This window comes from Gossypium hirsutum, chromosome A09 (genome assembly GCF_007990345.1).
Source record: "Gossypium hirsutum isolate 1008001.06 chromosome A09, Gossypium_hirsutum_v2.1, whole genome shotgun sequence".
Classification (NCBI taxonomy): domain Eukaryota; kingdom Viridiplantae; phylum Streptophyta; class Magnoliopsida; order Malvales; family Malvaceae; genus Gossypium; species Gossypium hirsutum.
Genome location: NC_053432.1, coordinates 60,623,043 through 60,639,764, shown reverse-complemented (window position 1 = coordinate 60,639,764; position 16,722 = coordinate 60,623,043). Strand labels below are relative to the sequence as shown.

General features: G+C 30.7%; 1 protein-coding gene across 3 annotated transcripts; it reads left to right on the top strand.

The window, feature by feature from the left end:
- Positions 1-979: 979 nt before the first annotated feature.
- On the top strand, positions 980-8,981 carry LOC107889016 (MLO-like protein 12). Of its 3 annotated transcripts, none has more exons than XM_016813305.2 (14): positions 980-1,260; positions 1,336-1,393; positions 1,485-1,636; positions 1,740-1,856; positions 2,102-2,165; positions 3,254-3,342; positions 3,440-3,514; positions 3,735-3,823; positions 4,647-4,696; positions 4,805-4,845; positions 6,970-7,143; positions 7,241-7,276; positions 7,700-7,828; positions 8,574-8,981. In XM_016813305.2, the coding sequence occupies exons 1-14, from the start codon at positions 1,144-1,146 to the stop codon at positions 8,874-8,876; spliced, it is 1,494 nt and encodes a 497-aa protein (XP_016668794.1). In that variant the 5' UTR covers positions 980-1,143; the 3' UTR covers positions 8,877-8,981. The 3 variants fall into 3 exon arrangements, with proteins under 3 accessions (XP_016668794.1, XP_016668796.1, XP_016668795.1); XM_016813306.2 differs by having other exon boundaries at positions 981-1,260; positions 2,105-2,165; XM_016813307.2 differs by lacking the exon at positions 7,241-7,276.
- The last annotated feature ends 7,741 nt before the right edge of the window (positions 8,982-16,722 follow it).

Here is a 16,722-nt window from a genome sequence, read left to right as displayed (position 1 = left end):
GTGGTGCCAAGGAAATTGGTAAGGCCCATCCCTTCCTAAAACGAAAATTTAAATTTTTGGTCTTTAATAATTTATAAAATTTTAAATTAATATATGGTAAAATTGTACTTTGACCCTAAAAATAATAAAATTTTAATTTAATCTTTTAAAAAGTTATAAAGATTAAACTATTAAAATATTAAAATTACATTTTAACTCTCATAAAAATATATAATTTAATTCCGACCCCTTCAAAAATTTTTTTTAACTTCACCCTACTTCTCAAATTTCAAACAATCTTTAGGCTTATATATAATTCAACATTAAACATGTCCACTTGCTATCAAATTGGCAGCCATTTTTGTTTATCATTTACAATATCACATAGATCATTGATGAATTTCAAACATTTGCATTGCTAGGCAAAGTTATTATTTTCGTTTATTTTCCTACCCGTATTAAATTCTCATAATTTAAGGAAAAAAAGATTTAAAATTTTAAGTAGGTTAAATTCTGTTATTAGTCCCTATACTTTGTAAAAGTTATGGATTTAATCTTTATATTTTAATTTGATTAATTTTAATCCATATACTTTTCATGTACTTTTTGAATTATGAAAGTTTAGTCCTAACCAAAACAAGAATAGTTAAAGCCATTTGGTTAAATTCAATTACTAGTCATGTACTAATATATATAATTATGGATTTAGTCTATATTCTTCAATTAGATAATTTAAAGTCCCTATACTTTTCAAATTTTAAAATTTCATTAAGCTATTAACTAGATTTTTAGTGAGTTAATATGAGTTTAATATTTATCGTTTGATGAAAACTGAAATTTTACAATTTAAAAAGTACAGGGAATAAAAGGATCAAATTAAAGTAGAAGGGACTAATATCAAAATTTAACCATTTAAAATATTCCTACCGTCACTTACACTTGAATCCGAAAATGACATAAACTTTGACAATGGAGTCCTTAAACCGAAACACGGTCCATAGATGGTCCCTGATCCCTGGGACCAACACTGTGTTGACATTAACTAACCACCACAAGCTTGTTTTATTCATATATTTTGATCTGTGAGCAGAATTTCATCACTTCCAACAGCTCCAAAAAACACGCCCACAAAAATATTCCAAGTGTTTTCAGTGAACAGGGTTGATGACAAGCTCTGTAATAACACTCGAAAGTACACCAACATGGGCTGTCGCCGCTGTTGTTTTCTTCTTGATTTCCATCTCCATTTGCATTGAACATTTACTTCATCTTTTAGCCAAGGTCAGTACAAAGCTTTAGCCATGTTTATGCATGCGTTATAAATATATATACTGATTTTTTTTTTTGATTTGATAGTATTTCAATAAGAACAGAAGGAAATATCTTATTCAAGCTCTTGACAAGATCAAATCCGGTGAGAATATATTAATTTTCTTTGCATTTTTCTTCTTTTTTTAAAGTGTAGCAAATTATGAAACTTTGAATTTTTATTTGTTTTAATGTAGAATTACTGCAATTGGGGTTCATATCATTGTTGTTAACTGTGGGTGAAAAGCCAATTGCAAATATATGTATCCCAAAGAGTATAGGTGAAACTTTTCTCCCTTGTAGTGATCCTTCAAATGATAGTCCTGAAGAAGCAAAATGTGAAGAACAGGTACTTCAACTATGTGTTCGATCAAATGCCTCAGTGATATATGTTTTCAGATAATATTTGATAGCTTGTGAATGATGGTTTTTGGGTGTCATTTTTGGAGCAGGGAATGGTTTCATTGTTGTCTAGACAAGGTATGAAAGAGCTTCAGTACTTAATATTTGTGCTGGCTTTCTTCCATTCTTTATCATGCATCCTCACATTTGGTCTTGGCATGGCAAAGGTGATTCATTTTTTTAATGCAAAAATTCCTTCTTTTTTTTTTTTGTGATCTTTTGATACCTTTTTAAGTATCATATTGGGCCAGCAATTTAGGGGGCTCGGTTGTTCAGTTTTGACTTTTTTGTGAAAACAAGTCAAACTTTTACATGAAAAAGATCACTAAGATTCCATGGAATGTGGATTTCAAGACAGAGCCAAGTGTGAAAATGTGGCTTGTGTTTCACATTTTTGGTTTTATTTATTTAGCAGATGAGGAAGTGGAAATCTTGGGAGGCTGAAACAAGAACATTAGAATATCAATTCTCAAATGGTAAGCTTTTTGTGGGATTTGGGATATGTCTTTGTAGGCCCTTTCCCTTAACATATAATTATGGATTTATTCATCTAGTCACCTCTAAATTTAACAAAGCTTAGTTGGTTCACGTTAGGTGGTTGAAACAAGATAACTTAAAGTCATTTGGGTTTGTTTTGAAATGTTAAAATATGTAGTAAGTTTTTGTAATTTTTTTGTAAATTTGGAATTTAATCTTTATATCTTTAATTTTAGGAATTTGGTTTCTTTACTTTTTAGATTTTAAAATTCAGGACCAATTGTTAACACTTTTAATTTTTTTGTTAAATTTAAATTTATTGTAACATTATTTTCTTAGTTACATTGCTACCAAGTAAATTTTTTTATATCAAAATATTACATCAACAAATTTGACATAAAAAATTAGCAGTGTTAAAATTGAACCCAAATTTTAAAATCTAAAAAATAAAAAGAGTAAATTCCTAGAAATAAAAATAGAGGAACTAAATTCTAAATTTATGAATAGTACAACAACCTATAGCGTATTTTAATCGTTTTGAAAATACTTAAATTTAGCTAAGTCATTGGCTCAAGCAGTTGAAGCTATCAAGGAAGTGGAATTCAAGTAGCTTGAGAGCCTAAGCAAGCTCTCAATTTAAATTCGAGTTCGCATAGGTAACTGAGCTGGTAGTCGAGCATAGGAATAAGATCGTGTTTTATTAGGTGGATGGCATTAAGCTCAAACCAAGTTTTGAATCTCAAATTTCATGTGAAGGTTGATTTAAGGGCGAAATTAAATTTTAATTTTTATAATAGTAAAAATATAATTTTATTATTTTAATAGTTTATATTTTTATAATTTTTAAAAGATTAAATTAAAATTTTATCATTTTAAGAGAGTAAAAGTGTAATTGTATTTTTATTAATTTAAAATTTTAAAAATTTTAAAGAATTTAAATAAAATATTTTATATTTTAAAAGAGGCAGGCCCTTCTAGCCCCTAGCTATGCCCCAGACTTGAATTAGACTCAATTCTATTACACCCTTAGACTTGGAGCTCGAAAATGTCTTTTTTGCTAATCATCTTACTTCCCTCCATTAAGTAGATCCTAGGAGGTTCCTCTTGATTCATCAAACAACATTTGCAAGGCGACATCTTAGATTCTGGAGTGAACACAGGTTTCTTCGTTGGCCGGTGAGTTTAAATTTTCAATTATGATATCCTAGATATCATATTGTCTACCATGAAACCAATTATCTAAATATGATGTGTTTGACAAGTTTTTTTTCAGGCATGTTTCCTTCGGCAGTTCTATGCATCTGTCTCCAAAGTGGACTACTTCACTCTTCGACATGGATTCATTACGGTAACTTACTTTGTTTCCTATTTTGAGTCTTCATTTTCTTTATATACTTATTTGCGATATATTCTTCAGATGTAGATATAAAGATATATTCTTCCAAATATCTTCCAAATATATAAAAAATTTAGAAAATATCCAACATACTCATGTCATACTTACATTGAAATCCAAGTTATATAGATTTGTAGCTTGTTGTTTGACTTTTTAAACTTGTATATTCCAGGCCCATTTTTCAGAAGGAAGCACCTTTGACTTCCAAAAGTACATAAAAAGAACTTTGGAAAAGGACTTTGGAGTGGTTGTTGGAATAAGGTTAGTGTATAAAATCTTGAGGTTCATCCGCATTTAATTAAGGGTTAAATATAAAATTAGTATTCGAATTTGTTCACTTCTCCCAAATTTATACTTATGGTTTTTTTTTTAGATTTATATTCAAAATTTTTTCTGTCTGCTATATCGATACTTAAGACTAACAACGTTAATTTTTGCTGACGTGGTATTGTTAGCCAATCACATGCCGCCGCGTGACGTCCTCTTATACCTCCTTTTCTTAATAAAATTGGTACTCGAATTTGTCCATTTCTCCCAAATTGATACTTATGATTTTTTTTCCCAGATTGATACCCAAACTTTTTTTTGTCCACTATATTGATACCTGAGACTAAGAACGTTAATTTTTTTGCTGACGTGGCAGTGCTAGCTAATCGCACACTGCCACGTGACGTCCTCTTATACCTCATTATTTTTCTTTTTGTTTTCCCTCTTCTTCCCTTCTTTTCTTTTCTTATTTTTCTTTTTTTGGGTCTGCTTCTATATTTCTTCATCTTTCTTCTTTTTTACTTACTCCTCATCTTTGCTAATACAAGTTCGAGTATCAATCTAGAACAAAAAAAAAATCACAAGTACCAATTTAGGAGAAATAAATAAATTCGAGTATCAATTTTATCTTTAACCCTTTAATTCATAAAATGAAATTTGATATTATATTGAATTTAAAATAAATGCATTGATGGTGTATAATTTTATATACCATCAATGACTACACATTATTAAAAAAAATTAAAATTACTTAATTTCATTTTTAAACCCAATAATATTTAACTGCTTATTTCTTTTTCTTTTGTTATATTTTCAGCCTCTGGGTTTGGATTTTGTCAATGTTATTCATATTCTTGAATGCACATGGTAATTAACTCAAGGACTGTAACTTAATATTAACTAAAAATATATGCAATTTTATAATTAAATTTGGTATTAAAGCTAAAAGTTTTCATTTATTGATGTGATCTGCAGATTTTTATAATTATCTCTGGCTTCCTTTCATTCCACTATTGGTAAGTAAAAGATATTCAGTTTGCCCTAAGAATATTCCTATACTAAAGGGCTATAATAGAATGTCAAAAAGCTATATATTATCTCAAATTTTCAATATGGACATTTTCTTTAAAAGTTGTTTTTTATGTTTGGAGCGACATATGATCTCATACTTGTACCCTAGTATGATCCTAATATATATCCAACTTGAATACTATAAAAAAATGAAGAGAATAAATAATCTATCCAAATATTAAAAGCTACAATATCTAAACTCGGAGTTAATGTCGTATATGAATATGCGTCTGGACATAGATATATTAACTTTTTTCTAAATCTTTTTCATATATTTAAGGGAACATGTAATCTTGAACTAATGTCCAAATATATATATACCAAACATGAATAATACTTTAGAAAAAAATTAAAGAGTACGGATACTCTATCCATAGATTAAAAATTATGATATCTGAACTCTTGTGAGTGTCATATATTGATATGTGACCTATCAATGTGGCAAATAAGTTTCAAGCTTGAATCATTTTGGTTCAGGTTAGTTCTAAGTTTGAGTAATTTCGAGTTTAGTTGTTTTAGGCTCAAGTCTTTTTGGGTTTAGGTCATATGAGTTTGGGTTATTTCGAGTTCAAGTTGCTTTCAACTTTAGGTTGAGTAGATTTAGGTGCAAATTGGGTTAGGTTCGACTTTGGGTTAATTGGATCTAGTTCGAATTAAAACTGACAAGTTTGATCGTTATGTTCATTACTGTTCTAATTTCTTTTGTATATTTGGAAGAACATACGCCTCATACTCATTTCTAAATACAAATTAAATACGGATACTTCATGATGATCACTAAACTAACTATAATTACGACAAAGGCAAGCGCACTTATCGAACAATAGTATAGCTATTGTGAGTAGAGAATATCATATTCACGAGGACTAAAAATACTAATAATTACCATTTTTCTATTATTTAGTCGATAAATTGGAGTGATTGTTTTTAATCTAAACTTACTAATCTAATTTAACTAAGAACGTAACAAAGAATGAAATAGGAAAATAATCGAAGATAACCAATGAGAAAGACAATACCCTGGAAAGAATCCACCTAGACTTCACCTATTATTCTGAATCTGAATTAAACGATTTATTCACTTGTGTCTTGATCCATAGAAATCCCTAAATTATGTTAATATCTCTTTCGAGAGTAAGAACAACTGACTCTAGGTTGATTAATTGAAATCTCTTTTTAATCAACACCACTATCGTTGCATTAACTCGATCTATGGATTCCCCTATTAGATTTGACTCTAATCCGGTAGATTTATGTCATCCTATTTCTAGGTTTGCATGCAACTCCACTCAATTATGCTAGATCTACTCTTAAAGAGGAACTTTTGCTCCACTAAAATAAGCATATTAAACATGAATTAATATCCCAAAAATATTAAAACATAAAATAAGCATACATAATTGAGAACAAGAATCAAATATTTATCGCGTAAAAGCAGTAATTAAATAATAATATTTATCATAGGTTTTATCCTCCTTGGGTATCTAGGGAATTTAGTTCATAATACTGAATAGAAATATCTTAAAGTTAGGATAACCACAAGACATTAAGAAACTCAATAAAACTTCAAAAGAGATTAAATAGATATATTCGATCTTGAGGGAGATCCGCTTCCGAGTTGATTCCGATGGCGTTCTTCGAGTCTTTTCTTTTATCTTCTCCGAGTGCTCGTTTAGGTATTCTTCTAATTGGTATTTATAAACTTTAGAATGCTCAAAAAGCCTAAAAATCAGGTTTTTCTGCGTATCTGGGAAGCAAGTTGCGAAATCAACACGTGTGTCTCACACGGGCGTGTGCCCAGACCGTGTGGATCTTGAAAACAACTCTTTTTGTCCGATTTTGGCTTGTTTTTCACTCCTTTCACTCCCCTATGCTCACTTAAATATAGAAATATGAATTTAAATGATTAGAAGCTTCAAATTCACTAATTTAGTTAATAAATTATCCAAAAATGCATTAAGAATGGGATTAAAAATATGTTACTTTTATGGCTTATCACTTCAGAAAAATGAAGAGCATGGATAATCTACCCATCGATTAAGACACTTTGAAACACATTTTTTGAACAGATGTTGTTGCTGGTGGGGACTCAACTTCAAGGCATCATCAGTAGGATGTGTTTGGAAAGTCAAGAGAAATCTCAAGTAGTGAGAGGAACATTTCTAGTTAGACCAAGTGATCATTTCTTCTGGTTTGGTTGGCCCAAATTGCTCCTCCACCTTATGCACTTCATATTATTTCAGGTAATCTTTAATTCCCTCCATTTCATTGTTTCCAAAACTTAATATATTTTATTAAAATTCAACTATTGATTTCTTATATGCCAAAATCTAATTGCAGAACTCATTTCAACTAGCATTCTTCACCTGGACTTGGGTAATTAGGCTTTTTTAGGTTAAAATATATCATAAGTCTTTGTACTATTTGTAAATTTAAAACTTACTCATTCTACTTCTATTTTTAGGAATTTAGTCTATTTACTTTTTAAATTTCAAAATTTGGGTGGGTCCAATTGTTAACACTGATAAAATTATTTTGTTAAATTCAGGTTAATTACAATGGTATTTTCTTAGTTACATTGCTACTAATTTTTTTATTTAAAAATGCCACACCATCAAATTTAACAAAAAGAATTAACAGTATCAACAATTGGACCTAAATTTTGAAATCTGAAAAGTATATAGATTAAATTTCAAATTTGTGAAGAGCATAGGGACCTATGGCATATTTTAACTTTTTTCAGTATGCAATTAGTTACTCTTTCTTGTTTTCTTTTCTAATTTTGCTTAAAAATTACAGTACAAATTTGGATTTAGATCATGCTTCCATCGAAAGACCGAAGACATTGTGATAAGACTAGCCATGGGAGTTTTGGTTCAAGTCCTTTGTGGATATGTTACTCTGCCTTTGTATGCTTTGGTCACTCAGGTAAACCACATTGCATTTTAATGTTACATATTACAATACATGAATCCGTGTTTAGTTTAATTAATTCATGCAACTATCCATGAGACCTAATATTCAATAGGTTTGAGATTTGAATTTTAACATCAGTAATCCCTTACTATATACATTTACATGGATTGGGATTTAATTTAGTTGGTTCATACAAATAACATCCAATAAATATAAGATTCGAATCTTAGCACCTTTACTCTCTAAAATTGTATGAACCAGGTTTAGCTTAGTTGATCCATACAATTATCTATAGGAGGTAACATCCAATTAATTCGAGATTCAAATTTCAGCATAAAAATTTTCAATACAAAAATCGGAGTGTAGTTTAGGCGGTTCTTACCGTTATCTATAAGTGGTGACACTCGACAAGTATGGAATTTTAATTACAACAACGATATTCCCTTACCAAACATATTACATTAAATGAATTGAGTTTAATTTAGCCCGTTTATACAACTATTAATAGGTGGTAACATCCAATCAATTTGAGATTCGAATTTCAACATTAAAAATCTCTTTACCATGCATATCATTTTACATGACCCGAGTTTATTATAGTTGGTTCATGCAATTACAAGTCTAGATTCGAGTCCTAGCATCAATAATCCATTACTGTATTCTAAGACTACAGACCTTGTTTGTACACAAGGCATTTGGTCCATGCACATTTTGTTCATACCATTAATTAATTCATGATTCAACTAAATTTTAACAGATGGGAACATCAATGAAGAAAGTTATCTTCCCAGAAAAAGTGGTTGAAGGTCTCAAGAGATGGCGAGCCAATGCTAGAAGAAACATTGCACTAAAAAATAATTACACCTCAGCAAGGCCTTCACTCGATAATAATACAACATCAATCAATACTTCACCTTCATTTGGAGCTTCACCTTCTTTCAATCTCAACACCCCTCATTGCGTAAAATTTGACCAACCATCGAGCTCAGAGTACCTTGCCTTTGGGGTAAAAGACGAAGGAAAGGCAAATAGCACAAATAGAGAAACAAAAGACTCATAAGGGAGGTTCCTTTGGTGGTTTTGATGTGAGAAAGATATATTGAAAAAGACTTGATTGGAAATCGTCAGGAAAAGTCTATATTAATGGAATTTCAAGTTTTATCGACGATTTTGTTGTTGTTGTTAGTATATGTACATTTTTTGTAGTGATATATATATGTGTGTAACTACACCTATTTATTATGTATATTATTGTTTCTTACCTCCAATCAAAAAGAAAAATATGATAATAACATATATTTGATATTATTTTTCTACTACATATTGGAACATAGCATTTTTTATAAAATATACCATTCGGGATTAAATTAATAAATCATAAAATATAAACGAATTTGAACAAAATTTAAAGTTTATATTTTGAATTAAGTTGAACTTGGACAAATACATATATTGTTGATACTATGCATTGGTTTGGCCAAAGGCATAGAGACCACTAATTGGTGTCACCCATTTTTCAATTTCATTGTAGGGTTAATTACATCAGATGTCTTTAAACTATGACCTAGATTTTAAATTGATCTTAGCTTCAAAATATTCTAACCGGGTCCCTAAAATATCAACATTATATCAATCAGGTCCTTTCAATTTAGGCATTAAATGCTAACTCAAGTATGACATGCATATTTAAAACACATTTATCAAATTTTAAACACGGTGTATTTATCGCATAGATGATTTGAATCTAACATATTAAAGAAAAAGAAATAACCGTAATAATTCATTTCCGTGTTATATGTTACAACACAAAGCATTGGGGTTATCATCAATTATGAAAAGAATTGCAATTTTGCATTTTATAAATTACACAATCATTAGTGCTATATGATAATGTGATATTTTATTACAGCCTCCTAGTGAACTAATTAACATTGTATCAGATTGTAAAAGTTCTTGAAAAGTTAATGTTGTTGCTCCTCCTTGTGATACAAAATATTATAGAACATAAATATTATTATTATTATTTAAGATTGAAAAGATATCTATTAAAGGAAATATTTATTCATTTTACATTAAAACCACAAATAGAAATGAAATGAGATGCTTATGTACTTTTATAATGGATATTCCTTGAAGGAATACATTATACTAATATGATTGACATATAACATAGTGACAAGAAGTTTAATATTGTTGGCATGGTTGGTTAGACCATCCCAAAAATAACTAATATTGATGACATTAAGAGATTGCATATACTAACCAATACGAATACCAACTATAATTGTAACAGCCCATTTTCAGTGAAATCGGAACAGTAGTTTCGGGACCACAAATCTGAGGTCGGAATAAAATTTATTTTAATATTATTTTATGGTCTATAGTATGATAGAAATATCGTATAAAAATTTTGTTAAGAAATTTTATCGTTTACATGTGTAATTTGATTAAAAGGACCAAATTGCATAAAGTGAAAAAGTAGAATTCTAGTAGCTAAAGGTACCAAATAGCTATGAAATTTAAAATTGGAGGTCCTTATATGAAAAATAGACCATTTAGTGTAGTTAGTAGATAAGAATGATTATTATCATTAGAATTTAGTCAATTAGTAAGGTTAATTTTGGAAAGTAAATGATAAAATGGTGATAAATGAATTAAATAATTAAATTATTATCATTTTCATCATCTTTCCTAAAAAAAACATGGAAACCGTAGCCACGAAAACTTAAGTTCAAGCAAGCTTACTTTGCTTAATTAGATCTAGATAGACCTAATACGGAGTTAGATCGAGGAAAAGAAAAAGTATCGAATTAGTAGCCTATGAAATTACAAACACTTGGCGAGGTAAGTTCGTGTAACCAAATTTTATATTTATATGTTTTAATTTGAATATTATTGTGTGTAATTTGTATAAAATGCCATGTATAATATCGACCACATATCTGACAAGTACCAAGTCCTATTTGAACCTTAAAAATTCGAAAGATACAAATGACATGTAATTAGGGTTCCCGAGTTGGTTGTGATCCTGCATGTGTTTTAGACACACCACAGCTCTTATAAGCGTCCTGATATTTGGCTCTCAAGAGCTTCTCGATACTTGGCTCTTAAGAGTTTCCCATTATTTAGCTTTCACGAGCTTCCCGATTAATGGCTCTCTTGAGCTTCTCGATATTTGGCTCGCAAGAGCTTCCTGTTATACAGCTCACATGAGCTTCCCGTTATATAGCTCACATGAGCTTCCCGTTATACAGCTCACATGAACTTCCCGTTATATGACTCGGAAGAGCTTTCCGTTTACATGTTTGTATAAACATACATGTACATGAATTGACGGATAACAGTTTTGTACACTTCATGTGTACTACCCGTGTATCCAACGATATTTTAAATGGTTCAACGGACAAAGTCTTGATATGAAACAATATGAGTTCGAAACGAACTATTACCTATATATACATGAATTACATGGAAATGATATTACCTAATATACTGATGCATGAATTGGTTGTTACTGGAATGTGGAACTTGCTTGATGACGTTGTTCATCCATGATTAAGGGCTATTATTTGTGATTATTTGGCTAACATGATGAAAATATGTGTTTAGGATTTTGGCTAAGTTGGTTTGGATAATTCTTGTATGTGAAATAATGGTAAGTTAAATTCCATGTTATAAGAACTTACTAAGCTTAAATGCTTATTCTATTTTATTTTCCCTATTTTATAGTAATTCGGAAGCTCGATTTGGTTGGAAGCTGGTCGGAGTTACTTCACACTATACATCGGCCCATTTCGGTATATATAGTAAATCAATTTTGGTTATAATGACATGTATAGGTTAATTTGACCAAATATTGGCATGTAAATGTTTTGTTGTGATTAGCTATTTGAATGGCTTGTGTTTGATATATTTTGATATATATATAGCTTATCATGTTTGATGCGTGTTTGATATGTTTGAGTGATTGATGGTCACTAAACTACCTAAAATTATGACAAAGGCAAGCCCACCTATAAAATAATAGTATAGCTATGGTGAGTCGGGAATATCGTATCTATGATGACTAAAAGTACTAGTACTTACTATTTTTCTATTATCTAGCCTATAAATTGAAAGAATTATTTTTAATCTAAAATTAACTAAACTAATTACTAAGAATGCCACAAAGAATAAATTAGGAAAAATAATGGAATAAAACCAATGAGATAGGCGATACCCAAGAAAGAATCCACCTAGACTTCACTTATTATTCTGAATCTGAATTAAACGATTTATTCACTTATGCCTTCATTCGTAGAAATCCCTAAACTATGTTAATATCTCTTTCGAGTGTAAAAACAACTGTCTCTAGGTTGATTAATTGAAATCTCTTTCTAATTAAAACCCTATTGCGCATTAACTCGATCTATGGATTTCCCTATTAGATTTGACTCTAATCCGGTAGATTTATGTCATCCTATTTCTAGGATTGCATGCAACTCCACTCAGTTATGCTATATTTACTCTTAAATAGAGACTTTTGCTCCACTGAAATAAGCACATTAAGCATGAATTAATATCCTGAAAATATTAAAACACGAAATAAGCATACATAATTGAGAACAAGAATCAAGTATCTATCATGTAATTTAGAAATCAAATAATAAGATTCATATTGGTTTCATCTTCCCTAAGTATCTAGGGAATTTAGTTCATAATCTGGAATAACATCATCTCAAATTTAGGAAAACAACAAGACATAAAGAATCCCAATAAAACTTCTAAAGAAATTGAATGGAGATCTTCAATCTTGAAGGAGATCCACTTTTGAAATGAATCTAGTGGTGTTCTTCGAGTCTTTTCTTCGTTCTTCTTTGCGTGGCCCTATTAGGTCCTCTTCTAGTGTGTATTTATAGACTTTAGAATGCTCAGAAAGCCTAAAAATTAGGTTTCTCCGCGTGTTTAGGAAACAAGGAGTGATATCGACACGGGCTGGCACATGGGCTTGTGGCTAGCTCCTGTGGCTGACATGGACGTGTGCTCAGCCTGTGTAGAAAATGCTCGAGCCGTGTGGATCCTGAAAACAACTTTTTTTGTCCGATTTTGGCCTATTTTTCGCTTCTTTCACTTCCCTATGCTCACCTAAGTATAGAAACATGAATTTTAAAGGATTAGGAGCATCAAATTCACTAATTTACATAATAAATCATCCAAAAACAAGTCAAGAATGGGATTAAAAACATGTTACTTTTATGGTTTATCAAATATCCCCACATTTAAGCGTTTGCTTGTCCTCAAGCAAAATCCTCAACTCTCAATTAAAACTAAATCTTTCTCAACTTATAATTCTCATCAATAATGTTTTGTCATAATTCAAAAATAATCATACATCGATAATTCAACTAAAAGAGCACTAAAGATTCAAACAATCCAAGTCGAACATTTTCGAAGCATGAAAATATAGATATTTCCCCTTATCTAAATAATTACCTTTAATTCAAAATCGACAAGAATTGACATCCTCACTAAAGATTCACTCAAATCACTCAAAGTGTTTAAGGTTCAAAAATAAGCACTCAATAATCAAACATGAAAAGTCATTACCATAGGCTTGCATAAAAATCAAATCTCCACCACTATAAAATGAGATGATACACAAATCAAAAGGTCTTTAAAAGGTTGTAATGAGGCTTAGGTTAAGGGTGTGGAGAAAGGCTGAAAAAGATGGTTAGAATCGAGATCGAATCGATAAATTACCAAACTAGAAAAATAAACAAATGTTGAATTAAAAACAATTACATCAATCGAAAATATTCAAGAATAACACGAGCTTCTTCTTAAAATATGAATTTTACTGTTCAAGCTCAATTAACATAGAACTAGTAATAATCAAAATATATATATGTATATATATATTTTTTTGATTTTTTTTTCATGCAAATAATAAGAAATAATTCAGCAACTTAAACAAAAGGCTTAATTAGGCAATTAACCAAATCAAATCTCGATAAAAATGGAGTTAATAAAACGGGAAAAATTCTCGATGAACAAAAAATGAGTTATGGGTTAACATTAATGGGTAAATCAAGAAATGGTGTGTTAAGCTTAAAGGAGTTCACTAAAGGTTAACTATGTAGGTAGGCTTTTTATGGGATAAGTGGGTTAAAACCTAAGTGCCTCCATCATCTCAGTATATCAAATCAAAGGTGTGGTTTCGACATACATAATTGACGCAATTTCTAGAATAACAAATCAATATTGACACACTCATAACCAATAATAAAAAAATGAGCAAGAAAAATATATGCTCTAAAGGCTCAAAATCTCACAAAAAATTATAGTTTTTAATGTCAATCTTGCAAATCTTAAACTTCAAGGTAATACCTCAATTTAGGGAAACAACCTAAAAAAAATTAATTCTGAAAATAAACTTATCATGCTTGATTCTCTAATGTCTTAAAGTTTAATAACCAATGCAAAAATATCTATGAATTTAATCTAAAACCTATCAATGAAAATCACAAATCGATAAGAATTCATTCTAATAGTAGTATGAGAAAATTACTTAAACAGAAGACAGGAATTTTCTAATAATCATATAAATAACCTCCCCACACTTAAGATGTACATTGTCGTCAATGTACAAACACAAATAATCACAATATAAACAGAATATCATAAGAGAGGGGGAAAATTAAAACTGCCGTAAATATTGGATGAAATCCCAGAATAGTGAAAAGCGGAATTGTAGATAAAGCTAGATGTAGTGCATGATTCCGAGCAAACTACTAAGAAAATAAACACAAGTAGTGAAGAAGATTAAGGGATTATACTCGATTAGAAAAAAACATAAAATTAAATATAGTTCAAAAGATAAAAAAGAAATAAGTCTAAAAAAATAAAAATAAACATAAAAAGAAAAATAAAAAATAAAAAGAAAGTAAAACAAATGGACTTAATGGTCCTCATCATCAGACACGTCGGTGTCGTGAGTCGTCGGCGCTGAAGAGAAGATATGGAGATGTTGACATATTTACTGCAATGTAGCGTCAAGACTATCAGACCTCTTAACACAGTACTGCTCGAAACGAGCAAACCACTTGGCGAGGTCCGCTAAAGTAGCAGCAGAAGGAATAGGGCGGTGACTCGAAGGTGGAGGCTAGGGTGGGTCCTCGTGATAAAGAGGAACATCATAAGTGAAGTCTTTGTGTTCATTCTAAGCGTTAGAATGAAACAATCGATACTGAAGGGGATCCACTCCATGACGCTGCTCGATCATCCTTATATGAATCATGCTCAAGATTCCCTGTGGGGATATCTGGCCGACGAGAGTAAGTGTAGAGGATTACTCCGGTGTGTCGATGAGGCTGAAGTAACGAGCAAGGCGAGTCACATACGGGCCTAAACAGAATGGGCCCTTCCTACGGTGGTCAGTCTGATGGTGAAAGGCTAAGGCAATGAAGTATGCCAAATCAAAGATATGGTCGTTGGCCATGCTCCATAGAAAATAAGCATCACAAGTGCTAACGGCTCTGGTGCTCTCTCTCCTACGTGTTGGAACGATGAAAATATGCAAGTGTACACAATCACAATAAGTAATAAAGTGACAAGTAAATGTCGAGTTATCGTACCCACAGGGACTGTGAAAAGAATTATTTATGAATGCTATTTAAAACACTTTGATGAAGAAAAATATTTTGTTTGAAGAAGGTGATTAAAAACTAAGATTTTAAACTAAGTAAACTAAATAAATAAATCTCAAATGCACGATTTCTTTAAATACGATTTTAATCAAAATGACATAATTGTGTTAGATTAATTATATTTCTTAACTTAAAATTATTAAACTCATGTTTATATTGTTACGAATAAATTCACGGCAACTCGGTAATTTGTTAACTTATGAACATACTCATCTACCAAAATCCATTCATCTCTTGACTATATCCCTATGTCAATTCACCCAATTAAACAAATCTTAATAGGCAAATATGTTATTGCACAGACATACTTATTAAATCGAAATAATCTTTTATACATATCTTTATGTCAATTCAAACGATTAATTAAATATAATAAGCACATAAAAGACTACGTGAGGTAACAAGGTATCCCTACCTTGAAACAGTTTAATCACAATAATCTTGCAAGTTATGCAAGGCAAATGTATCGTCAGATACCATTGCTAATTTAACCCTCAGCTACCTTAGATGATTAAACTTGCACTGATTAAGTACTGTGTCCGTTAATTACAATTTCAATCCATTTAAATAATTAATTTATTAGCTGTCTCACAATTGTAATGCAAGAAAAACTTAGTGATGACTTAACTTAATCAAGCATCTTACCGAGGCCTATAACAACATTAACACAATTTTAACAATTTTAGCAAACGAAATGCAATCAGCCTAACACGAATTAAATTCAAGCTAGATTGATCAAATTAATCATTCCAACAACATAAATATTCATATATATGTGCATCATAACAATAACAAGAATTAAAGAGATAGGGAACAAGAATCAAATCCGGTGTTTTTCCGTGGCTTGACTAGGTTACTCTGTACTTCCTTCTCTGTTGTCCTCGTCAACCAAGGCTGCTATGAACACTCAATTGTTGCTCCAAATGGTTGATGAACGCCCCATTTCCAAGAGGAGAAATCGGCAAGAGAGCAAGGGAATTTGGAATGGAAAAGAAAAGAGAAAGCAAAGAGGAGAGAAAAGATATGAATGCTTGAGATGTGTTTCAAATGACCAGCCTAAGGGGGTTTTTATAGCTAAAGAGGGCTGCTAAAAATAGCTAAAATTATCAGCCAAAGAGCCCTCCCTTAGCCAGCCACACATGTGGCAAGGTTGATAGTTTCAACTTTGCTAATTTAGGCTTGGGACAAATCTATAAAGCCACCAATTGTGGAAGGGTTTGT

Bases quoted from the DNA above. Each gene is read 5' to 3' on its own strand.
- LOC107889016 (XM_016813305.2), top strand. From the start codon at position 1,144: ATGACAAGCTCTGTAATAACACTCGAAAGTACACCAACATGGGCTGTC. The intron at 1,857-2,101 runs GTGATTCATTTT...TTATTTATTTAG, and splicing joins TTGGTCTTGGCATGGCAAAG to CAGATGAGGAAGTGGAAATC. The intron at 7,829-8,573 runs GTAAACCACATT...AAATTTTAACAG, and splicing joins TGTATGCTTTGGTCACTCAG to ATGGGAACATCAATGAAGAA.